Here is a 27079-nt window from a genome sequence, read left to right on the forward strand (position 1 = left end):
AAAAAAATATTGATTATACTCTGTTGTTGATCATCCTTCTACCTTGGAAAATTCTAAAGATATACAACTATCTGAGGGAAGGCATTGCTTCTCAATTCAGTTGCTCACAATTCTGTCAAATTCAGGAAACAGTCCCCATTTATGTAATTTTTCATGAGAATCCCTCCCAATTGTCTAAAGCAGGGGTGTCAAACTCAAATTCACGGAGGGCCAAAATTAAAAACTTGGACTAAGTCGAGGGCCGAACTAAATATTTATTGAAAATTTTCAACAAGATCTGCATGTTTTCTCTTCTTTCAACATATGTAATGTTAAACTTTAGGATATAACTTTAGGAGGGTAATGTTACAGGTCAGGAGTAGGTAGCTCAAGTTCACCCTTTGCTTGACCTAAGGGAAACATATTTGGTCCCTGTGAAGATGTAGTCAGCATTCACAGGCTGTGTCCATTTTGGCCTGCATCAGGACTCAGCATTTCCTGCTCACTCCTCAGGCTCTAGGCCTCTATTCACCCTCGACCCACCATCCCTCTACCTGACCAGTCCTTTACCCAACCTCTACTCACCCCTCACTCCACTTGCTCTGCCTCTACCCACCCCATTCTATACACGCCTCTCTACTGCCTCTCCCCTCAACCTGTTCCTCCCTCTACCCATCTCTCACCCTCAAATCATCCCTCCCCTACTCACCCTGCCCCTCCCCTTTTACCTCTTCCCTATCCACCCCTCCTTCTTCTCATCCCTCCCTCTAACTGCCCCTCGCACCACCATAACTTCCCCTGCCCATTACTCCTCACCTACACCCTCTGCCCACCCCTGCTTACCCACCCACTCAGGCCCAGCGCGCTGCCGATCAGCCTTTGCGGACAGCCACCATCTCTCTCTTCACGTGCAGGGCCGAACCAGCCATCCCTAGGCTCCGCGCGGGTGCAAGCGCTGAAGGCCGTGGCGACCGGGAGAAGTGCGCTTGCGCTGTGGAAGGGCCGTCCGGTGCCAGTCGCGCGGGGCTTGCGCTGCCCGGGGGCCATGTGCAGCCTGCCATGCCCGTCGCGCCGACAGGAAATCACAGGCGCTCGCCTATCCGCCGCCCTGCTCGACAGGTGGGAGAAGTGACTGGTTGTGCGGGGAGCCTTCCAACTGGCTTGCCGGCTGATGACATCGACAGACTTCTCGTGTTACAATTTCTCATGTTACAATGGGGAAGGATGTGCAATGAAGGGGGAGGATGGTGGGGGTGACATTACCAAAAAAACAGCATCGGCTCTCGCTGCAGGGCGGGCCACCTCTAATACATTTTTGAAATGATCTTGTGGGCCAAATATGGGCCAGAGTTTGACATGTGTAGTCTAAAGTAACAGAGTTTCTGCTAATAGCAAACAATTGTTCTTCAATGATTCCAAGTACTTCCTTTCTACTCAAACATAGAGATATTAATTACACCTTCAGCCATAGATCCCCCATCACAGTGGTCAGAATCTCTTCTCACTGCTACTTTTAGGCAGAAGGTGGAAAAGCCTGAAGCTCGCCACAGTACTTATCCAACTCCTATCAGGGTTTTGAACCTCCTCATATGACCCTAACCTTATCCATAAATTACACCAAAAAAATCTGTCTGCACTACTAAGAAGTCATTTTTTTTGCACTAATTGCAAATGTGAATATTTATATATCCATTGATATTTAGTATCTCCTTTTCTGTCTTGGCATTTGTGGTCATTTAAATTTTTGCCATTGCAGCTGGCATATCTTGTGTATCTGTTTGGCTGGAGCAAGTATGAAATTCAGTGCATCTGAACATTGTACTTGTGTACATGACAATAAACTTGTATTGAACATTGATTGATTGCTGCCCCACCCCATCTTTTAATAGCAGTCTCAGTCCCCTTGTCGTATGCTGACAAACTCGTTGGTTTAATAGCTCATGCTCCAGGGTGCACAGGATCACTGGTTTAACTGAAGGGTTCAAAAAGTTATAAAGAAACATAGAGAAGAACAAGTAAAAGAAATAAAATACAGGGATAGGGAAAGGTAAAGGGAGAAAGTTAATGGCCCATTAATCAGTATAACCAACAGCCCTAAAGGTCTGCTGCTAATCCTAGATTTCAGAAGGCAATATTTTACAAAATGTTTTGCTAAATGGCTAAATTGGAAAATTAACAACTGAAAATGGAACCAATACTGAAACCAACGGAAAATCCTAGAGAGTTTGGAAAAGTTTTAGAAGAGCCTCTCCAGAATGGATCAGATTTCTATGTTCCTCTGATCTACCATTTCCCATTTCCAATTTTCATCATCCCTTCACTGGCAATTCTGCCTTTGGCTGTAAACTCTTTTGTTCTTTAATATGTGCCTTAAAACTCATTTTCTTCACCACCTGCCAAAGAATCCTACATGGCTCAGTGTCGTATTCTTTTGACAATACTCCTGAGAAACACCTAAATGATAACGACATCAAAAGCTTTCCCTAATGCCAGGTTGTTGTAGCATTTACACAAGACAAGAGGTAGATGAGAGATTCAAGGTTAAGCCTTTATTTTCACTGGTCTGAATCCATTCACTTTCTTGGCTAAGAAAAGTACTTCGGTCAGGTCTTCCTGGGCTCAGAAATCAATGCTAATTGTCCCTGCATGCTCATACAGGTACATAATCCTTTATCCGGAACCCTTGGGGGAAAGTGTGCTCCAAATTTCAGATTTTTCTGGATTTTGGAAAGCCAGATTTAAACCTACCCAAATTGTGCTGCCATATCCACCCTGACCCCCTTCCAGTTGCCCTGCCGTCTCCCCTCACCTGCCCGACTCGCGCTGCCGGTTTCCCCCCCAGCCCACCCGACTTGCGCTGCCGGTCTCCCAGCCGCCTGACTCGCACTGCTGGTCTCCCCACCCCCCCCCCCCACCCCACCCCGCCTGCCTAACTCGGGCTGCCGTCTTTCTCCCCACTTGCCGGATTTTGGAGCTTTCCAGATTTTACATGTCCGGATAGTGTACCTGTACTTACTTTTTCTAAATACAAAGGTCCTAATTTCAACAGTGTGGTCTGGATGGAGAACATGTCTCCAGTAACATAATGAGGAAGAGATCAGGACCGGGTTTTGAATTCCACACTGTCTGTAAGGAGTTTGTATGTTCTCTCTGTGTCTGCATGGGTTTTCCCTAGGGGCTCCGGTTTCCTCATACCGTTCAAAAGATACCAGGGGTGCAGGTTAATTGGGTGTAAATTGGGCAGCACAGACTTGTGGACTGAAATGGCCTGTTACTGTGCTGTATGTCTACATTTAAAATATAAAAATAAAATAATCCCCAAACCTAGAAAGGTTTCATAGCCAGTACATTGAAAATACATAATCAGTTGAAAACTTTAAACTGAAGCATAAGAATTATTCTCATTTAAACTCGACTGGATCCTCACAGTCCTTTGTGTATGATCTGAAGGACAAATTTGCTCCGTGGAGCTGAGCAGCAGTGTGAATGGACAGACTGTCAGCCAGTCAGGACGTTTAATGTACATCACTGTATCTACTAAATCCCCAGGCTTGTAGCCAGTTAAACAGTTAATTGTTTCAGAACCATCATCATTAACCTGTTCATCAGTCCTCTGGAACAAGTTGCTGACGAGTGTTCATTACCACGATAAACAGGAATTCTTCAGACGATGGAGAACTGGTACAAATCACAGAAGTGCTAAAGGAACTCAGCAAGTCATGCATGGAAAGTGATAGGTGATCGATATTTTGGGCCTGTGTGCTTTCCTGCTGAAGGGCTCAGGCCCAGAGCGTTGAGTGCCTTTTGCTTTCCATGGATGCTGCATGACCTGCTGAGTTGCTCCAGTAATGCTTTGCATTGTTCCAATGCTCATTACTAGGTGTTGGATTTCTCTCTGTTATTATGTTTACCACAGGCAATGAATGAAGAGCATTTTGCCCATCACTCGTCTCTTACATTCAAAAGGGACACTTAGCTTCAACATTAGAGAAATCAATGTACTGGACAAATTATTCCTCCATGTTAATATTCATAGGCAATCCTTCAGAATAGTTGAATGCCAAATCTTACCTGAAGAATTGTTAGTTCCTGATGAATCATGTCTATATCTTGGACTAAGGAGAGTGCAGCTGCCACCTTCTTTAGGGATTCCCTCTGTTTATGAAGTTCTTGCAGGAAATCTTGCCAGCAAGCTTCAACATCCTGCTTTCTGTACAGAAACAGAAGGTTTCAATTACAGCACTTGCATCCACATTTGCCCTTTCTTTTCCATCTCGCCCTGTTAAACCTAGATTGCACACATCGTAGAGTCAAAGAATTATACAGCACAGAAGCAGGCCCTTCGGCCCAATATGTCCTTGCTGATCAAGTTGTCAACATAAACAAGTCCCATTTGCCTATGTTTGGCCCATATCCCTCTTATCTCTGTCTGTCTAAATGTCTTTTAAATGAGTTGCAATGTCCTGGACCAAGTACCAAGGAGGAAGAATTGTCATCCTTGGAGAGCATTTTGGTGGACAGATCACAGGGCCTTCTCCAGAGCAACCTCAGACCTTGTGGGAAGCCAAGGAATAAATTGCAGAGGCTCACGTAGAGATAGTTATATCATCTTTGTCCTCAGGTTCGACATTGGATGACTGGACCATTGCTAATGTTCTGCCCTTTAAAAAGAGCAGCAAGGTCAGGCCAGGGAACTACAGACCAATACATCAAAAAATTGTGAGAGGAGATTCTGAGGGGCAAGGTCTACTGGCATCCGGATAGACAGGACTAATTAGAAGTAATCAGCATTGCTTTGTATGTCAGAGATTGTGTCTCATGAAACTAATAGAGACATTTGAAGAGTGACCAAGGAGAATGACGAAGGCAGGGTGGTAGATGTTGTCTGAATCAACATTAGCAAGTTCTTTGACAAGATCCCATGTAGTAAGTAAGTATGTAAGGTTAGATAACACAGTACAATTAGATCCAAAACTGGCTTTGTGTCAGGATTCAGAATGGAGTTGTAGAGGGTTGCTTTTCTGATTGGAGGCCTGTGACCTGAGGTATGCCTCAGGGTTCTGTGCTGGGGAATATTTTTGTTTGTTATCTATGTAAATGATTTAGATGCCAATGTAGTTAATTTGATTAGTAAATTTGAAAATTTCAGAATTGGTGGTGGTCTGAACAATGAGGAAGAATATCTAAGATCTAGATCAGTTGGGAAGGCAGCCAACGAGTGGCAAATGGAATTTAACTTGGACGTGTGTGAGGTGTTACATTTTGGTAAGTCAAACCAGGATAGGAATTATGCAGTAAATGGCAGGGCCTGGGGGGTGAGTAGAACAGAGAGACTGAGGGGTACAGTTGCACAGTTTGATGAAAGTGGCAACTGGACACTCTGGACAGGGTAGCAAAGAAAGCATTTGGCACATTCACTGTCTTTAGATGGGGTGGGGTATTGAGTACAGAACTTTGGAATCTCATGATTCAACCATGCAAGATGCTGGTGAGTCCACATTTAGTGTACTGTGTGCAGTTCTGCTTGTCAAAATACAGGAAAGATCTTTGGCTTGGCTTCGCGGACGAAGATTTATGGAGGGGGTAAAAAGTCCACGTCAGCTGCAGGCTCGTTTGTGGCTGACCAGTCCGATGCGGGACAGGCAGACACGATTGCAGCGGTTGCAAGGGAAAATTGGTTGGTTGGGGTTGGGTGTTGGGTTTTTCCTCCTTTGCCTTTTGTCAGTGAGGTGGGCTCTGCGGTCTTCTTCAAAGGAGGCTGCTGCCCGCCAAACTGTGAGGCGCCAAGATGCACGGTTTGAGGCGTTATCAGCCCACTGGCAGTGGTCAATGTGGCAGGCACCAAGAGATTTCTTTAGGCAGTCCTTGTACCTTTTCTTTGGTGCATCTCTGTCACGGTGACCAACAGGTTAGAAGGGTTGCAGAGGAGTTCACCAGAATATTGCTGGGACCATAGGACTTGAATTAGAGGGAATGGTTGGATAGATTGGGTCTTTATTCCCTGAAGCATAGGGGAGACATTAAAGAGGTTTATGAAATCTTGAAGGGGCATGAATAAAGTGAATACTCACAGTTTTCTTTCCCTAGGGTAGACAATTCTAAAACTAGAGTTCATAGGCTTAAAGTGAGAGAGGAGGGATTTAAGAAGATCCTGAGGGGCAACTTCATGCACTCAGAGAATGTTCTGCATCTGGAACAAGCTGCCACAGGAAGCTGTAGAAGTGGGCACAATGATATTTAATGGGCATTTGGACCAATTGATGGAGAGAAAGGATTTATGAGGATATGGACCAAATGCAGGCAAATGGAACTACCGGTAAGCCAGAATGCCAACTGGTTGGGCCAAAGAACTGCTCTGTGCTGTTTGATGCATTACAACTGTGCTCAGCTCCACCACTTCCTCTGGCAGCTCATTTCACTTACTCATCACACTCTGTGTGAAAAGAGAGTCCCTCAGACTCTTTTCAATTTTTTATTCTCTTTCTTTAAATCTGTAGTCTCTAGTTTTCGACTCTCCTACCCTGGGGGGAAAAAAATCTGTGACTATTTGCCTTATTTTTGCTGCTCATTATTTTACATACAAGGTCACTCAGTTTGCCTACATTCCAGGGGAAAGGTTCTAGCCTATCCAGCCTCTTCTTACACCTCAAGCCCATCAGTGAATCTTTTCTGCACCATTTCCACCTTAATTACATTTTTTACTGCAACTGCATGACAAAATCTGCACACAATACTCCCAATGTGGTCTCATCAATATCTTATACAGTTGCTACATGAGGTACCCACTAATATACTCAATGCCCTGACCGATTCCAAATGCACTCTTCACTGCTCTGTCCACCTGTGTTTCCACTTTCACAGACTAAGTACCTGTGCCCTTGGTCCCTGTTCTGTGCAAGTCCTGCTCTGTTTGAATCTACCAAGGTGAAACTCTTCGCACTTTTTCAAGTGCTCCAGCTGCTTCAACCATCCAAGTTAAATTCCATCTTCCTTCGTCCACTTTTCCAATTAATCTCAATCCTGCTGTAATCTCAGTTAACTTTCTTAATTGTAAACAATCCCACCAATTTTGGTGTTAACATCAAACTTATAACATGCTACTACATGGTTATTCAAGTTGTTAATATATATATGATGACCAACACTGGACCACCACCGACACCTATGGCACACCAGTAATGTTCTCACCACTGATGTTAAGCTCATTGGCATGTTGTTCCTGGCTTATCCTTGTAGCCCTTGTTAAATGAAGCACATTAACCCCCTCCTTCTTCCAGTTCCTCACCCATGGCTCCTATCCTCACTTCTCATGGATCAATCACCAGGTACATATTCATCCCTCATGGAACACCACAGAGTGCATGTAATTGACTGAACAAATAATATTTGAGCCTTCATCCAGACCCCTCCACTAGCCTTCTGTCCCACCTCTTATCCACCCATCTTGCTAACCAATCTCTGTAAAGATAGTTGATCAATAACAATCTTTACAGGGATGGGAAAGAACTCTGCCTGTCCCACTGAACATCCAACCTACATACACCTGTTGTTACCCTAACCCAGTCCCTGCAAATATACCTCTAACGCTCCCAGTCCACAATAGGCACATGGTTGAAAGTTTCTAACCACAGATGAAGTAACTCAATCTTACTTCTTCACTATTTCAGCCTTGCCGTGGTAATTCTCTTTCTCGATGATGTGAGCCATTTCAATGAGAGCCTTAAACCTCTGTTCTGTGGGAAACACATCAGTAGTGATGGCCTCCAGCCTCTTGGTGACAGCCTCTGCCTCCTGTGTGGTCTCCACATTGATGTCCTGTTTGGCAAGAACCAATCTCATGTGGCTGAGGTAAGCCTCCCTCAGCACAGCCTTCTTCTTGAACCTCTGCACCAGCTGCTCTAGCCGCTCCAACCGCAGCACCTCCTTTTGCAATGCCTTCTCCCGCAAGGACTCGGACTTCTCCAGATCGCTCCAGTGCCTCTCAATGTCACTCAGAGCCATCCCCTCTGGAGGCACATACTGTCGCATATTATTGGCTCGCTGCTTCATTCTAATGTTGAAGAGTTGAGCCTCAATGATTCCCCGCTCTCGGTACTTGGGTGGTTTATCCGCAATGCGGAATGTTTTAAAGTCTGCCATCGGTTTCTGCATGCCATTTAGTGAGTTGGGGAAGTTCCGGTCATTCAGCTCCCTGATCTTAGCTTTGATCCATTGGAGCAGATCAGATACGAGTAATTGGTATTCCTGTTTAAGATCTTCAATTTCTTTCAGAAGTTCCACAATCTGTGCATGGAAGGGAAACCAGAATTATTTCAAATTAAATCATTCCTTTTGTAAGGGTGTGAGACCATACAGAAATGCATTTTCTTTTTTTTTAAAATTTTTTATTTTTCACACCATAAATCACATTAGCCATGATATACACTTTTTCTTTTTGGCAGAAATGCATTTTCAAGGGATTGTCATGGCTGCACATTCACTAGGCTGGGAAACCCCATAGAATTCAACACATCGCTTGTTGTGTCATCTCTCCAACTACCCAGTGATTAAAACCCAATAATTCTACTTTGCCTGGATCAGATCCACAGTAACCTCTAATTCTTGTTACCAACTCTCTCATCAATGGTAGGGCACTTACACAATTCAGCCAACAAAAAAAATTGCAATTTTCAACTCATCGCCTTTCAGCTTGCCTGAAATTAATGAAAATAACCTTAGTGTCTCATATCTCTCCTCATAACTAAAAGCACTCATTCCTGTTATCATTATTGAAATCTCAAACCTTGCCTCCCTGAGATTGCACCATTCCTAAAATAAGAATGAAAAAACTGGGTGCAAATGGGAGAGCAGTTCATGAGGAAATTAATTACTCAATTAAAATACTCAAAATTACCACCTCTTCGAAGTATTCATAAATAAAAAGATTTGAACCTTTTACCTCTATATAATGTCTAGAATGTAGCTGATGAAGTATTTTTAAGAATAAGAAATAGGAGGGGGAGTTGACCATCTGGCCTGTCGAGCCTGCTCTGTCATTCAATAAGATTTTGGCTGATCTAATTATTGACTCAACTCCACCTACCTGCCTTTTCCCCATATCCCTTAATTCCTTTTTTATGTAAAAATTTATCTAACTAAACCTTAAATAAGTCTAATGAAGTAGCCTCAACCGCTTCCCTGGATGGAGAATTCCACAGATTTACTATTCTCTGGGGAAGAAGAGTTTTTCCTCATCTCCATCTTAAATCTACTCCCCTGAATCTTGAGGCTGTGTCCCCTAGTTCTGGTGTCACCTACCAATGAAAACAATTTTCCTGCCTCTATCTTATCCCTTTCATAATTTTATATGTTTCTATAAGATCTTCTCCCATTCTTCTGAATTTGAGTGAGTATAATCCAGATGATTTAGTCTCTCCTCATAGGTCAACCCCCTCATCGCTGGGATCAACCTGGTGAACCTCCTCTGGACTGCCTCCAAGGCAAGTATATGATTGTCAGAAATACTGCAGTCAAGATCCCATAAACAGCAACGAGATAAATGACCAAATTGATGTCAGTTAAATAATAAATATTGGTGAGGAAATCAAAGAGAATGCTTCTGCTCTTTTTCAAATAGCCTCATGATATCCACCAGAGAGGGGAAGTAGGGCTTTTAATCAAACTCTGCTAAACAAAAGCATTCCCTGGATACTCAGAAATTGTTTAAATATACTGGATTTTGTCTACACCAGGAATGAGGTGTCAACAGCAATATATGGAACGGTATAATTGATGGCTTCCTCCTGAAAAAATGTTAGGAGTAACAATTTAAAACATATGATCATTTGCAGTACCTTTATAACTCTCTTTTGTCCAGTTTGGCCTTTACGCATTTTGGAGAAGTGATGGTAATACAGAGATACATAGGTCATGATGGACTTCTTGTCTGGATGAGGGACAGCAACATCCACTGCGTCCAGGAGTGGGGGAATGCCCAGTGCATTCTTCGCCACATTGAAGGCATTATTTAGGTTGTGTATTGGGTTGTTTGGTGTCAGGTTCTTGTAGTCTATCAGATCGGGTCTGCAAATTATACCAAGAAACTTTAAGCACGTAACAGATCTGGCTAAGACATTTATTAGCATTTAATTCTCAAATTCAAAGAGAAGTTCATATGTTTAATTCACATTTTCATACTTTTCTTTCCGATTGACTATCCTGACTCTCAAGCAATTGATTCTTGCTGTATATGGATATCAATTGCCCCCAACTAACTAATTCAAGGGGTATTCTTGTAGATTAAGAGACCAGATGACAACAGTTATCTAAACTCTGCTTACCTCCCACCTTGTATAGAATAACATAACAAAACACACAAACCCCACTGGATAAAGATAAATAACAAGAAGCTTTTCTTTCCCCCTAATTCGAAGGCATCCAGACTGATTTCAACTCAAAACTACATGAATGTGGATGAGAGGAAGAAAGAATGAATTTATCTGGTGGATGGGTGTATGAATGAATGAGCATGGATGTGGAAGTGTGACTGAGTCTGTATGAGTGTGTGTAAGCAAGATGGTGACCCAACTTGTGTGTGCAAGGGCCAGCAAATGACTGACTGAGCCAGGCTGTGAAAATGTATCTGATCGACCTTGGGATGCACTCGCATGTCTGGCAGCACCTGGGTACGTGAGTATCATAGAATGGGGACAGTATAGAAGGAGGTCTTGGCTATTCATGCCTCAACGTGTCTCTTCCAGAGCAACTAGCTCCATACTTCAACCCTTCTCTGGAGCTACTAAAGTCATAATTAATCTTGTTTTTGGTGAGCTTTGTTCATGGATCCAAAATGGTGCAGAAGAATGGTGACTTCATACAAGTATGACATGCAAAACTAAGCTTTACACTGTAGACCAGTATATGTGACAGTAAACAATTCAATTTGCTTCAAGCTTTGCACTTTTTTTGCCATATATTTATCCAGTTCCCTTGGAAGCCAGAACTGCCTCCCCACCACCTGCAGACTGTTGTTTCTCATTTCATTCTTAATGCTCTTCCCTTTAACTGGGACCTCAAGTCCTAAATGCCTTCACAAATGGGAGCAGCTTCCCTCCATCCACTCTGCCACATCTTAACATTCCATATACTCCTAACAAACCTCCTGTCACCCTCTTCTAAAAGAAAACAGTCCCAGCCTTTCTAATTCACCATGCAACCATCATCCTTCATTCCTCTAAATCTCCACTGCACCTTCTCCATTGCCTTCACTTTTTCCCACAATGAGTTGACCAGAATTGAACATAATGCTCCAAGCTGAGATTGGAACAATGTTTTGAAATGATAGTGGCGTGACTTCCCTGATTTCACCCTCTGTGCTTTTATTGATAAAGCCCAGAATTGTGTATGCTTTATTAATTGCCTTCTCAGCCTGCCCTGCTACTTTCAATAGCCCCTTTCTCTCTTGTTTCCCTCTAAATTGGTTGTTCAGTGTCCCGGGATAGGAATGGGGGTTTGGCTTTTCGCACTTGACCACTGAACGCTTTCACACTTGCAAGGAGCCATCCCTGGGTTAGGACTGTTCTACCTTCTATTGGTGATGTCATGAAGCATTGATGTGATGGTGGACCTGCCCTAAATCCTGATCAATATATTATGATTTTATATTTGAGCAAAATTAATCATGCCTAATTATAACATAATTAAGCTTTATGTTCAGCACAGTATGAGCCCTTCAGCCCCTGTTGTTTCTGTGCCGACCTATATAAACCTTTATAAGAGACTGTGCAATAAATAGCAATAGCAGACAATTTTTAAACAGTGTGAGAAAGTTGGTAGCGCTATAGCGCACAATTTATATAGTGTGGAAAAGTTGGTAACACTATAGTGTACAATTTATAAATACCATGGGGAAAAAGCGATGGCGGACCTGCCCTCCCAGAATTCCATGCAGCAGAGAAAGGGTTGAATTTTTGGCTGCATGCATGGAGCATTCATGGAGGGGTTTCTCTGCCACACGGCATTCTGGGAAGTCAGGTCGGTCATTGCTTTCTCCCATGGTCTTTATAAAATGTGCACTATAGCGCTACCAATTTTCCCCACACTATTTAAAAATTGTCCACTATTGCTATTTATTTCCTCTCTCTCTCTTCTGCTGCAACTTTCCCACTGCAAAGTTTATACCTTCATTTTAATCTTTTCTTCCTTCATGTTCCTGCACTCACACAAAAACTTAGGTCATTTAATACCTGTTTCACACTTGCCTGATTCCAACACCGGCATCTGCAGACGCTGGGGCTTGTACTAGGGGTCGAGGCTGACAATCCCCAGTGTGAGATGACATCATCTGACGCTGGCATTGAGCTGATTTTGCTTTTACACAAGACATTTTAAAGGCCAATTGGCGGTTAATTCTTGGAATCACTTGTGCATTCATACCCTCCAGGCCTCTGTGCTCCTGCACACTTTTAGAATAATTTCCTTGATTTATTTTGGTTTTCAAAATACATGCCTCAAACTTCTCTGTGTGAAACTTCTTAATTACCACCCCTTCATTGTTCACAACATTGGCATGGTTTGTAACATATGCAAATTTAGAAATTGTGGTTTGCATATCCAAGTCTTGGTTATTACTTTAGAAAGAAAAAGGAAAACAATGACCTCAGTAACGATCTCTGAGGAAAGGTAATAATCATGTCCCTCCTGTCTACGAGCCAACCATACACCAAAAGACTTGGTTGTCAGTAATTCAGCCAACTTGATATCTAAGGTGTCAATGTCAGTTTTGAAGCTGGTAGTGTCTGACTGAGTCCAGAGGTATGGTGTGCAAGTGTCTGACTGAAGCTTATGTGTCTGTGTCTGCGAATGTGTCGGGTGGTATGGTGTGCAGGTGTCTGATGGAGAATGGATATGTGTGTTCATGCATGAATGAATTTACATATTCAGCATCGAGGGAGCAAGCAGACATAGATGCACTGGCATAAAATTCACCATGGATAAACCTGTGCAAGAGGAGAGAAAGGGACCATTGATGCTTGCAAGTTTTTGTCAGTGTTTAATTCCTCCCTACAACCTTTTTTTTTAAAATTTTTTTATTTTTCACACCATAAATCACATTAGCCATGATATACACTATTTCTTTTTCACACATATACAGTGACTTTTTCTCCCCCCCCTCTCCTCCCAAGCCACCCCCCCACCCCCCCCTCTCATCCATTTTAGGTATACAATCTAGGTTGCATTAAGCCAGTCAGACAATGTTGTCATTCAACAAAATTACACCAGAAATTCTACTGAGTCCATTCTTTTCTTTCCTTCTCCTTCCATCAACTTAGGTAATGTTTGTCCCCGGTAAGTTTTCGCTATTGTATTTAATGTAAGGCTCCTATACTTGTTCGAATATTTCAATATTATTTTTTAACCTATATGTTATTTTTTCTAATGGAATACATTTATTCATTTAAATTTAGTAGTTTCTTCCTTTTAATTTGGTTATGTATTCCATTAATATTTAAAGACATATAGTTCAGCGTAGCCCTTTTATATTTTGTTTATCTTCTCTTTCCGTTTTTCCATCATTACCTTTCCTCCTTTTCCATTTTTGTTTTCTTATTTTCAACTCTTTATAAGACAACATTCCTACAACATCCAACATTTTCCTTATTCTCCTATTTCTATCTTCTTTATCCCCAATCTCCCCTTCCCCTCCTGAGTTGTCCTTTATCCCTTGTCGGACAACCACATCTCCCCTCTCCACTTGGATTTGCGAATCCACTCGCAAGCGTCAACTGATTTTGCAGTGACCGCTCTTTTCCCCCACCCAGCCCCTCCCAGAAAAGATTTCACTTTTCATATGTCACAAAGGTCACTCTTTTAATTCCCTCCTTATTCTCTCTATTCCATTACCTTCCCTTATTAATTCTTGTCTATACTATCTATATTTTCCTCTAAGTACAGATACATTCATGTATGCTCATTGTCTCTATTCACTCTTATACCCCTTTCTTTCTTTGGCTTGGCTTCGCGGACGAAGATTTATGGAGGGGGTAAAAAGTCCACGTCAGCTGCAGGCTCGTTTGTGGCTGACAAGTCCGATGCGGGACAGGCAGACACGATTGCAGCGGTTGCAAGGGAAAATTGGTTGGTTGGGGTTAGGTGTTGGGTTTTTCCTCCTTTGCCTTTTGTCAGTGAGGTGGGCTCTGCGGTCTTCTTCAAAGGAGGTTGCTGCCCGCCAAACTGTGAGGCGCCAAGATGCACGGTTTGAGGCGTTATCAGCCCACTGGCGGTGGTCAATGTGGCAGGCACCAAGAGATTTCTTTAGGCAGTCCTTGTACCTTTTCTTTGGTGCACCTCTGTCACGGTGGCCAGTGGAGAGCTCGCCATATAATACGATCTTGGGAAGGCGATGGTCCTCCATTCTGGAGACGTGACCCATCCAGCGCAGCTGGATCTTCAGCAGCGTGGACTCGATGCTGTCGACCTCTGCCATCTCGAGTACTTCGACGTTAGGGATGTAAGCGCTCCAATGGATGTTGAGGATGGAGCGGAGACAACGCTGGTGGAAGCGTTCTAGGAGCCGTAGGTGGTGCCGGTAGAGGACCCATGATTCGGAGCCGAACAGGAGTGTGGGTATGACAACGGCTCTGTATACGCTTATCTTTGTGAGGTTTTTCAGTTGGTTGTTTTTCCAGACTCTTTTGTGTAGTCTTCCAAAGGCGCTATTTGCCTTGGCGAGTCTGTTGTCTATCTCATTGTCGATCCTTGCATCTGATGAAATGGTGCAGCCGAGATAGGTAAACTGGTTGACCGTTTTGAGTTTTGTGTGCCCGATGGAGATGTGGGGGGGCTGGTAGTCATGGTGGGGAGCTGGCTGATGGAGGACCTCAGTTTTCTTCAGGCTGACTTCCAGGCCAAACATTTTGGCAGTTTCCGCAAAGCAGGACGTCAAGCGCTGAAGAGCTGGCTCTGAATGGGCAACTAAAGCGGCATCGTCTGCAAAGAGTAGTTCACGGACAAGTTTCTCTTGTGTCTTGGTGTGAGCTTGCAGGCGCCTCAGATTGAAGAGACTGCCATCCGTGTGGTACCGGATGTAAACAGCGTCTTCATTGTTGGGGTCTTTCATGGCTTGGTTCAGCATCATGCTGAAGAAGATTGAAAAGAGGGTTGGTGCGAGAACACAGCCTTGCTTCACGCCATTGTTAATGGAGAAGGGTTCAGAGAGCTCATTGCTGTATCTGACCCGACCTTGTTGGTTTTCGTGCAGTTGGATAATCATGTTGAGGAACTTTGGGGGACATCCGATGCGCTCTAGTATTTGCCAAAGCCCTTTCCTGCTCACGGTGTCGAAGGCTTTGGTGAGGTCAACAAAGGTGATGTAGAGTCCTTTGTTTTGTTCTCTGCACTTTTCTTGGAGCTGTCTGAGGGCAAAGACCATGTCAGTGGTTCCTCTGTTTGCGCGAAAGCCGCACTGTGATTCTGGGAGAATATTCTCGGCGACACTAGGTATTATTCTATTTAGTAGAATCCTAGCGAAGATTTTGCCTGCAATGGAGAGCAACGTGATTCCCCTGTAGTTTGAGCAGTCTGATTTCTCGCCTTTGTTTTTGTACAGGGTGATGATGGTGGCATCACGAAGATCCTGAGGCAGTTTACCTTGGTCCCAACAAAGCTTGAAAAACTCATGCAGTTTGGCATGCAGAGTTTTGCCGCCAGCCTTCCAGACTTCTGGGGGGATTCCATCCATACCTGCTGCTTTGCCACTTTTCAGTTGTTCGATTGCCTTATATGTCTCATCCAGGGTGGGAACCTCATCCAGCTCTAGCCTTAGGGGCTGTTGAGGGAGCTGGAGCAGGGCGGAATCTTGGACTGAGCGGTTGGCACTGAAAAGAGATTGGAAGTGTTCTGACCATCGGTTGAGGATGGAGATCTTGTCGCTGAGGAGGACTTTGCCGTCTGAGCTGCGCAGCGGGCTTTGGACTTGGGGTGAGGGGCCGTACACAGCCTTTAGAGCCTCGTAGAAACCCCTGAAGTCGCCAATGTCCGCGCTGAGCTGTGTTCGTTTGGCGAGGCTAGTCCACCACTCATTTTGGATCTCCCGGAGTTTGCGCTGAAGATGGCTGCATGCGCGACGGAAGGCTTGTTTCTTCTCTGGACAGGACGGCTTTGTAAGGTGAGCCTGGTGGGCAGCTCGCTTCTTTGCCAGCAGCTCCTGGATTTCCTGGCTGTTTTCGTCAAACCAGTCCTTGTTTTTCCTGGAGGAGAAGCCCAGTACCTCTTCAGTGGATTGCAGTATGGTAGTCTTCAACTGATCCCAGAGGGTTTCAGGGGACGGGTCCGTGAGGCGGGTTGCAACGTCGAGCTTTGCTTTGAGGTTTGCCTGGAAGTTTCCTCTCGCTTCGTCTGACTGCAGTTTTCCAACATTGAACCTCTTTCTGGGGGCTTTATTGTTCCTGGGCTTTGGCTTGAAGTGAAGGTTGAGCTTGCAGCGAACCAGCCGGTGGTCAGTGTGGCATTCCGCGCTAGGCATGACCCTGGTGTGGAGCACATCTTGTTTGTCACTTTCTCGCACCAGGATGTAGTCCAGGAGGTGCCAGTGTTTGGATCGGGGATGCATCCAGGTGGTCTTAAGGCTGTCCCTCTGCTGAAAAAGGGTGTTTGTAATGACAAGTCGCTGTTCTGCGCAGAGCTCCAACAGGAGGCGCCCATTGTCGTTGCACTTGCCGACGCCATGCTTGCCCAGGATTCCTGGCCAGGTTTCTGAGTCTTTGCCGACACGAGCGTTGAAGTCGCCCAGGATGACAACCTTGTCGGCTGTAGGGGTACGTTGGATGAGGTTGCGCAGGTCGGCGTAGAACTTGTTCTTTTCTGCTGGTTCCGCCTGGAGGGTTGGAGCATAGACACTGATGAGGGTGATGTGACGCTTGTTTTGAAGTGGGAGTCGCATGGACATGATTCGGTCCGAGAGGCCTGTCGGAAGGTTTTCGAGTTTGGAGGCAATGAAGCTCTTGACCATGAAGCCTACACCAGATAGGCGTCGTTCATCCGAAGGCTTGCCAGACCAGTAGAGTGTGTAGCCCGCGCCGCGTTCTTGGAGGCTGCCTACATCTGCCAGACGGACTTCACTGAGAGCGGCTATGTCGATGTCAAGTCTGAGGAGTTCATGTGCAATGAGGGCAGACCGACGTTCAGGTCGGTGGCTGTCAGCCTTGTCTAGCATGGTTCTGATGTTCCAGCATGCTAGCTTGAGTTTGTGAGCATCTTTTGAGGGGGAGGACGTGGAGGGGGAGGACGTGGACCTGTCCTCGGGCCTGCGCAAAGGAGCTTTTATGTGGAGTGCAGTGCGCGCAGTACTGGCCCCACCCTTTACACCCATGGTTCGTGTGCCGTGGTCGAGCAAGCTGGGACGTGGCAGCGAGGTCCTTGGGTCGTAGGTTTTATATCGGAGTGGCCTTCTCCTATGCAGGTTTCTTACCCGGGCTGGAGGGGCCTGCCTCCCCTCCTAGGTCGGTCCATACTGCCCGGACCGGGGCCGAGGCCGCCGCAGTTCACCCTGTGCCTGGATTGGGGCCGCCACCTCCCACTCTCTGCCCGGACCAGGGCCTCCGCCTGCCTCACTCGACCGAGGCCGGGGCCGCCGTCTCCCCCTTGCTCCTGCCCGTATCGGGGCCGCTGCCGTCTACCCTTCGCCCGGACCGGGGCCGGGGCCGCTGCTGCTCTCCCTGTGCCTGGACTGGGGCCGCCGCCTCCCACTCCCTGCCCGGACCGGGGCCTCCGCCTGCCTCACTCGACCGAGGCCGGGGCCGCCGTCTCCCCCTTGCTCCTGCCCGTATCGGGGCCGCCGCCGTCTACCCTTCGCCCGGACCGGGGCCGGGGCCGCTGCTGCTCTCCCTGTGCCTGGACTGGGGCCGCCGCCTCCCACTCCCTGCCCGGACCGGGGACTCCGCCTGCCTCACTCGACCGAGGCCGGGGCCGCCGTCTCCCCCTTGCTCCTGCCCGTATCGGGGCCGCTGCCGTCTACCCTTCGCCCGGACCGGGGCCGGGGCCGCTGCTGCTCTCCCTGTGCCTGGACTGGGGCCGCCGCCTCCCACTCCCTGCCCGGACCGGGGCCTCCGCCTGCCTCACTCGACCGAGGCCGGGGCCGCCGTCTCCCCCTTGCTCCTGCCCGTATCGGGGCCGCCGCCGTCTACCCTTCTTTACCCGCATACATATCAATCGTGATCATTTTTACTCTCATTACCTGTCTTCATCCCTCAGTCTATTTTTGTCTTTACCCACATACATATCAATCGTGATCATTTTAACTCTCATTACCCGTCTTCCTCCCTCAGTCTATTTTTGAAATTGTTCTGCAAATTTTCGTGCTTCTTCTGGATCCGAGAATAGTCTGTTTTGTTGTCCTGGAATAAATATTTTCAATACCGCTGGATGCTTTAGTATAAATTTATACCCTTTCTTCCATAAAATCGCCTTTGCTGTATTGAACTCTTTTCTCTTCTTTAGGAGTTCAAAACTTATATCTGGATAAATGAAGATTTTTTGCCCTTTATACTCCAGTGGTTTGTTGCCCTCTCTTACTTTTTCCATTGTCTTCTCCAGTACCTTTTCTCTTGTAGTATATCTTAGGAATTTTACTACAATAGATCTTGGTTTTTGTTGTGGTTGTGGTTTAGAGGCCAATACTCTATGTGCTCTTTCTATTTCCATTTCTTGCTGTAGTTCTGGACATCCTAGGGTCTTAGGGATCCACTCTTTTATAAACTCCCTCATATTCTTGCCTTCTTCATCTTCCTTAAGGCCCACTATCTTTATGTTATTTCTTCTGTTATGGTTTTCCATTGTATCTATTTTTTGAGCTAGTAGTTCTTGTGTCTCTTTAGTTTTTTTATTAGATTTCTCCAATTTCTTTTTTAAGTCTTCTACCTCCATTTCTGCTGCTACTGCCCGCTCTTCCATCTTGTCCATTTTCTTTCCCATTTCTGTTAAGGTCATCTCCATTTTATTTATTTTCTCTTCTGTGTTGTTTATTCTTTTTCTTAAATCCTTAAATTCCTGTGTTTGCCATTCTTTAAATGACTCCATGTATCCTTTAATAAGAGCAAGTATATCCTTTACCTTGCCTTTCTTTTCTTCTTCTATTTCCCTGTACTCTTCCTCTTCCTCTTCTTCTTCCTCTGGGTTGACCATCTGTTGTTTCTTTGGTGCCCTTTCCTCCTCTTCTTTCTTGTTTCTATTGTCTTCTGTGGTCTCTTCTTGCTGCAGGTGTTCTGCAGCTGTCGTTGCCGGCTGTGGAGGTCGACTCCCCAGCTGGTCCCCCCTCCCGTCGGTGTGTTTTTTTTCATTCGCATCGCGCATGCGCGAAGTATCGCGCATGCGCGGTTGCGCACTTTTACTCGGCTCTGCGAGCCATTTTTGTAGTCCATTATTTACCGACCTGAGGGAGCGGGTTTCTCTCTCCGCAGCGGGCCTCTTCGGACAGGTAAGGCCTTCACCTTTTTCCTCCTTTGTCTTCTCTTCCTCTCTTCTTACCGTTGCTTTCGATTTTTCTTTTTTTGTCGCCATCTTCTTTCCACCTTTATACTCACTTTTCTGTAACTTTTATTTCTGTGCCTTTGTGTTTTCCTTTGTTTTTCCCGACTTTTCTGGAGAGGGCTGGAGTTCACCGTCCGGCCACTACTCCATCACGTGACTCCCTCCCCCCCCCCCCCTACAACCTTTGATGAGGCACTTGGATCGAACTGTCAGTCGGACCATCCGTTGCACATCCATGTCAGATACTGTGGTGTGCTGCCTTGGGATTGTGCTCTTATTTTTTCCATCACTGTGGGAAAATTCCACTTTTCCTGGGTGAATTCCACAATCAAGTTTTCAAACATGAATGACTCCAAACATTGATTTAAATCTACTATCAATAATGTGACAGTAATTTGCTGTGAAATAACAAACACTACATCCTGTCCCGTGCAGTCAATGTCATAATTTAATATGCCCCAACTTCCCTCCCCCCCCCCACCCCCCGTTGGAATTCACTTTGCTATCTCATCACGCTCAGAAATATTGTTAAGTATTTACTGTTCTGATACTGCCAACGTTCAGGGAAGCAGAAAACCTCACAAGCTACAGTGATTCCCACCCCAACCAAAGCTTCATCAGTTATAGCATCTCATACTGTTTGTCAGCTCAATGTGCTTCAGGTTACTGAGTACAGAGAGTTCAGCAAGAGCAGCGCAGGCGTGACTGTCCACTCCCACTGCCTTGGGGAACAATACAGTATATCTGGAAAAATTTGTTGGCTCTTTAGTGCTCTCCAGCAATTGGCTCGCAAAAGTATCAACAGTGGATCTACCAAAGGCAAAACCAGCAGCCAGAATTGAATTGACTAGAACTGTTTATTGTCACATGCACAGAAAACTTTTTTTTGTGTCCTTTCAAGGAAAGTCAATTCATACAGCAATTAGTGTAAACAAATAAATAAACAACAGTAGTTTTGAAATGACAAATAATGCAGGCTAAAGAAATAAGTTCAATAAAACATATTGCTGAGAATAGACCAGTTAAAGCAGTGCAGAGGGGCATCATTTTTCACCAGTGAGAGTTCAATGTAAAAGTCCGAGAACAGTGGGAAAGAAACTGCCCTTAAATCTAGAGCTTTGTCTTTTCAAACTTGTTTATCTGTCTGACTGAAGGGTGGGGGAAGAGAGTTTGGTCAGGGTAGGAGGAGTCCAATAATATGTTGGCACATTCCCAAGACAGCAGGATGTATCGACAGAGTTGATGGAGGATTTGTAATGGAGGGGAGGCTCGGTCACAAGCAAATCAGAACTCGAGTTAATTCTCCCTTTTACATGCAATGGAATCAGAGGATAACTGTAGTAATCACAGTCCAGCATATTGCTAGTCAAGGATGCCTCAAAATTCTATCCAATATATAAAGTCTTGGAATCCAAGATGTCTGTAATTACCTGTGAGCATGAACAATTGCATTGAATGCCAGTCCATCATTCCAGCTCGATGAGAAGTTCTGAATATCAACATTTCCATATCCAGCAGTCTTCCGCTGGCACCAGATCAGCAGAGCTTCTTTGGCAGAACGTTTGGCACTGCTGGCATCACATTCATCCTGGCGAAGAACAGAAATTAGAGGAGTGAACAGACCTGGGGCCAATGAATAGGCCCCAAATTTGAGTAGGGAACCTGAGATGAACATTCAGTAAATGAATCCAACTCAGTATCCACCTAAAGAAGATTATATAAGAAATGCTCACGCCATCAGCCAGTACTGGATTCTAGCATGAGCTGCCTGGCTGTACTTCATACAATTCAGAAACCAAATCCTACAGTTATGTTGCTCCTTTTCACAATTTTCACTATCAACCTATGATACAGAAACCATTCAATTCAGTAAATTCTGATTTATATTCCACACAGCCATCATCTCCCTGACTTAGATCCCCTTTCCTTTTTTGTCTTCTCTTAAAACCACCCTTCCAACTAAGTACATTTGTGTGTTTGCCTCACTTCCCCACATGGATACAATTTCCACAATCACCTTACACGTCAGTCTAGCTTCCCTTGAACACTTAGATGGATTTATCAGATTTCAGATTTATTATCAGAGTACATACATGACATTGTTAATACTGTTTGTATGTGTATGGTTGGCCCACCCCTTGCTGATTGTACCTGTGGCTCCTCCTCCTTGATTCCTCTAATAAAAAGGCGGCAACATCATTACCCCTCCCCCAGAACAAGCTCGGGCCTCGGGTCAGCCACATGAGATGAGCCTTCTGTTTATGGTAATAAAAGCCTATCAGTCAGGTAACTTCTAATCTTTGGGCAAGTTCATAGTGTTTCAGATGTCATATACACTCCGAGATTCTTTTTCCTGTGGGTGAGACAGAATTCCCACTTATTGGTAGTGTAAGAAAACTGTTGTCAATGTACACATAATCAAGTAAAGAAATGTAAACAAACAGACTATGCAATGCAGAGAGAAAAAAAATAAAAAATAAAAAAAGTGCACAAGTAAGAATCCTTAAATGAGTCCCTGATTGAGTTTGTCGCTGAGGATTCTGATGATGGAGGGGTAGCAGATGTTCCTGAACCTGATGGTGAGTCTTGTGGCACCTATACCTCTTTCCTGATGGTAGCACTGAGAACAGAGCATCTGCTGGGTGGTATAGATTCTTGATGATTGCTGCTGCTCTCCGTTTGCAGCATTTCCTGCAGGTGTACTCGATGTTGGGGAGGGTTTTGCTTGTGATGTCCTAGGCTGTGTCCACCACTTTTTGCAGACTTTACACTCAGAGGTATTGGTGACCAAACACTAGATGGTGATATAACCGGTTAACACACTTTCCACACATCACTCTCTCATTTTCACAAATTCATTGTTTAAACTTTCCTCGAAAGTTTTCATTTGAAACATTCTTTAATTTTAAAATCATTATCATGACATCTCAAGAGAAAGAAACAGCTTATTTGAGATTTTCTGAGGTTATAGCTTCTTGGTCCTGGCATTTTGCCTGTTTTTATATATAAAGAACAGAACAATCTGAAAAACGTCCATTGAGATTTCCTTGATTTTCCCACCAAAAACCTGGCAAAGCAGCAAATTTGGCATTTATACAAGGTTAACCATTTGAAGAACATCAGAATCAGGAATGTTCTGGGTCACTTGGGTCCAAATAACCTGAAGAATACACAGCAGTGTGGTGGTATACCACTGGCCTACTGCAGGGAGTGTAAGGGGACAGGACAACAGCTGGTCGGCTGCCAATCAGTTGGCCTGAATGGATCAAGCCCCACCCAGTCGGGTGTCAATCACCCTCTGGGATACAAGTCTGCGCTGGCCTCCCGAGGCCTCACTCAGAGTTGCTGCAGCCATAGCCAGCCTGGCTCTGTGGAAGTCTTTGTGGATTAAAGCCTGTTGTACAGTTTTGACCTTTGTGTGTGTCTGATTCTGTCTAACAGTGCACCACAAGCAGTGACATAATGGTGCAGCAATTCTTGTTACTGCCTCTCAGCTCAGGGACTCCAGTTCAATCTCGACCTCGAGTCTGCAGCTTGCTGGCCCTTCCCCTGGTCATGTGGGTTAACTGACCACAGGAAAATATAGATGAGTTGTTTAAGAATTAAGAGAGATGACGGCGCACAAGGAAGAATTAGTTGCAGGACTACTGGGGAAGGGAAATGGGGCTCATGAGATCTCTCTGGCACGGCCTGATGGCTGAATTTCTTCCTTCTGTGCTTTTATAAACAAGTAAGACTTCAGCCTCATCACATGTTTCGGAAATAATGAATTTGTTGCCTCTTTCATTTCCTGCCTCTTTCATTTCCTGTCTGTGTGAGATAAGCACATTGGCTGAAAGATAGATTCAGCTGGTCACACTCACATGTACTCTAGGCTGATATACTGAGTACACGCAGTACTGCCAGAAATCCCAGCCTTCAGTGGTAAATTAATCACGAGATTACTGAATTCGGGATTGGGTGTGTTATCAGTATTTGAAGAGGAGCATGAAGTCCTGCCCTGCAATTTTCTCCCAAACAATGCCACTGAAAATAGATCCACTCTCCGTCTTTTCAGTTCACATGTAATGAGCTTTCAAGCATAACCATATGGCTCACCTATTATTTATGAACTGCATTGTTACAGCTACCTATTTTTCTTGTGACCACGTAGTTGTTGCCGCTTGCTCTGGTTCATTCCTACATCCCAAAGATGTGCTTGTTGATTAATTGACCACCGTAAATTGCCCACAGTTTATGTACATGGCAAAATAATCAAGGAGCACATGATGCGCAGGTAGAGAGAGCAAGTTGCGAGGGAACAAGGCAAATAAGGAGAGAGAGAATGGGACTGATAGGATTACTCTGCTGGGATTCAAAATGGAGCCCAATGGGAACAATGCCCTCCATCAGTAATAAGTAAGTGGGTAATAATGCCCAAATATGTTCTGGCAATGAATTTTACTGACATCATTGAGGATATTTAGAGTAAGCATAAATGGAAATGCTTTGAGTTTTTTAACAAGACTAATCCGCTCAGTGGTTAAAAAAAGATCGACATTTGGAGCCCGAGTGCTAGAATTATGAGGTTAAAATTATAATTTACTTTAATTTTTTTTGGATACTCCTGTCCAGTGAAATTTTCCCTGAATGAATAACAATTTTATGTTAGTTGGGTACCTTGAGTGTCATCTGATGCAATCTGGATTAATTATTATGCAGTTATAACATCATGTAGTTTAGTTATGGGATTAGATTTAGTGGAAGGGCCTGGAGGAGATTTTTTTTAGTTTTTTGTTTTTTTTCTATATATTTTCAACATATATTTGTTAACATTGTATTATGGTTACTTATCATGTTAGTTATTATGATCTTATATATATTTAAACAAATAAAATATTCAAAAAAGATCGTCATTTGTATCAACAGTCCAAATTACTCAATGCATTTTGCCGATAGGTCAGATCTATACATATTCAAGCAAGGGGCAGTTGTTTAAACCAGAGATAGACAGTCTTGTCGATAGGTCAGATCTATACATATTCAAGCAAGGAGCAGTTGTTTAATCCAGAGATAGACAGTCTTGTCGATAGGTCATAGGAACATAGGAAGTAGGAACAGGAGTAGGCCAAAAATGGCCCATCGAGCCTGCTCCGCCATTCAATACGATCATGGCTGATATAATTTATGACCTAACTCCACCTACCTGCCTTCTCCCCATATCCCCTAATTCCTCTATCATGTAAAAATTTATCTAACCAAATTTTAAATATGTTTAATGAGGCAGTCTCAACCACTTCCCTGGTTAGAGAATTCCAAACATTCACAGCTCTCTGGGAAAAACTATTTTTCCTCATCTCTGTCCTAAATCTACTCCCCCGAATCTTGAGACTGTGTCCTCTCGTTTTAGTTTCCCCGGCCAGCTCAAAAAACCTTCCTACATCTATCCTATCCATACCCTTCATAATCCTATATGTTTCTATAAGATCTCCTCTCATTCTTCTGAACTCAAGCGAATACAATCCTAGACAATTTAATCTTTCATCATAAGTCAACCCCTTCATCCCAGGGATCAAACTAGTAAACCTCCTCTGGACCGTCTCCAAAGCCAGTATATCCTTCCTCAAATATGGAGACTAGAACTGGACACAGTACTCCAGGTGCGGTCTCACCAGTACCTTATACAGTTGCAACATTACCTCCCTACTCCTGAATTCAATTCCTCTAGCGATGAAGGCCAACATTCCATTTGCCTTCTTAATAACCTGCTGCACCTGCAACCTAACTTTTTGCGATTCATGCACAAGCACTCCCAAGTCCCTCTGCACAACAGCATGCTGTAGTTTTTTTACCATTTAAATAATATTCAGCTCTTTTATTTTTTTTGCCAAAGTGGATAACCTCACACTAACTAACATTGTACTCCATCTGCCAGACCTTTGCCCACTCATCCAGCTTAACTATATCCCTCTGCAGACTCTCCACATCCTCATTACAATTTGCTCTTCCACTCAATTTGGTGTCATCTGCAAACTTGGCTACATCACATTTTGTCCCCTCCTCCAAGTCATCAATGTAAATGATGAACAGTTGTGGGCCTAACACTGACCCCTGCGGCACCCCACTTACCACTCTCTGCCAACCTGAAAAACTCCCATTTATCCCGACTCTCTGCCTCCTGTCAGACAACCAATTTTCAATCCAGGCCAATATACTTCCCCGGATTCCACTTTCCTGTAACTTACTGATAAGTCTCTTGTGCAGCACCTTATCAAACGCTTTCTGGAAATCCAAATATACAACATCAACCTGTCCCCTCTATCCACCGCACCCATTATATCCTCAAAGAATCGTAACAAGTTTGTCAAACAAGATCTTCCCTTTCTAAAACCATGCTGCGTCTGCCTGATTGAACCCTTACGTTCCAAAAGTTTCACTATTTCATCTTTAATGAAATAGACATCAAGCTAATTGGCCAATAATTTCCAGTCTTCTGCCTACATCCCTTCTTAAAAAGTGGCGTGACATTTGCTGTCTTCCAGTCTGCCGGGACCTGCCCAGATATTCATATCGATACATATTCAAGCAAGGGCCAGTTGTTTAAACCAGAGATAGATAGTCTTGTCGATAGGTCATATCTATACATATTCAAGTAAGGGCCAGTTGTTTAAACCAGAGATAGACAGTCTTGTCGATAGGTCAGATCTATACATATTCAAGCAAGGGGCAGTTGTTTAAACCAGAGATAGACAGTCTTGTCGATAGGTCATATCTATACATATTCAAGTAAGGGGCAGCTGTATAAACCAGAGATAGACAGTCTTGTCGATAGGTCATATCTATACATATTCAAGTAAGGGGCAGCTGTATAAACCAGAGATAGACAGTCTTGTCGATAGGTCATATCTATACATATTCAAGTAAGGGGCAGCTGTATAAACCAGAGATAGACAGTCTTGTCGATAGGTCATATCTATACATATTCAAGTAAGGGGCAGCTGTATAAACCAGAGATAGACAGTCTTGTCGATAGGTCATATCTATACATATTCAAGTAAGGGGCAGCTGTATAAACCAGAGATAGACAGTCTTGTCTTACTTCAACTATGATGGAGGAAATTTGAAAGCGCAGTATAATCATCCAGATCAGACCCAAGATCAGAGTACGGTCACCATCCACAACATTTTCGGGTCCAATCAGATCCATTTTCACCTATGAGAAGGAGAGATAACAAGATTCAAATACCAGGGTCACTGCACCCACATAACATCCCAGGGTGCACAAGTGTCCACAGAAATCACAACAACCCACAGCCAATTGTGCAGCCATTCAACTCATTTATTTTTTCCAGGAAAATTAAATATATTCAGACAATTCCATTGACCAGCACTCAGCTTGAAGGCTTGCCAGTCATCTCGATACCTTTTCACAACAATAAGGGTTTTTTCAACCACCCTTTCAGGCAATGAGTTTGACCCCACCCCACCACGATTTTCCTTCGCACCGATGCAGCTTTGTACCTATGTGCATGCATCATGCACTGGGGAAGTCACACACAAACAGGAGTCCATCATGTGACAAAAAGGGAAAGCTTCTTCTTTTGAGATAGGATTTCAC

The 27079-nt window shown here is 44.3% G+C and overlaps 1 protein-coding gene across 1 annotated transcript in view; it reads right to left on the reverse strand.

The window, feature by feature from the left end:
- The window catches only part of sptbn5 (spectrin, beta, non-erythrocytic 5), a 251285-nt gene that overhangs the window by 205236 nt on the left and 18970 nt on the right, over positions 1 to 27079 (reverse strand). Inside the window, exons 4-8 of the mRNA XM_069915498.1 lie at positions 26561 to 26674; positions 20913 to 21070; positions 9813 to 10041; positions 7631 to 8262; positions 4051 to 4189 (exon numbers count right to left, since the gene is read on the reverse strand). Coding sequence (XP_069771599.1) covers positions 4051 to 4189; positions 7631 to 8262; positions 9813 to 10041; positions 20913 to 21070; positions 26561 to 26674 — 1272 coding nt within the window. The remainder of the gene's footprint in view (positions 1 to 4050; positions 4190 to 7630; positions 8263 to 9812; positions 10042 to 20912; positions 21071 to 26560; positions 26675 to 27079) is intronic.

The sequence above is a fragment of the Narcine bancroftii genome, chromosome 2 (genome assembly GCF_036971445.1).
Source record: "Narcine bancroftii isolate sNarBan1 chromosome 2, sNarBan1.hap1, whole genome shotgun sequence".
Classification (NCBI taxonomy): domain Eukaryota; kingdom Metazoa; phylum Chordata; class Chondrichthyes; order Torpediniformes; family Narcinidae; genus Narcine; species Narcine bancroftii.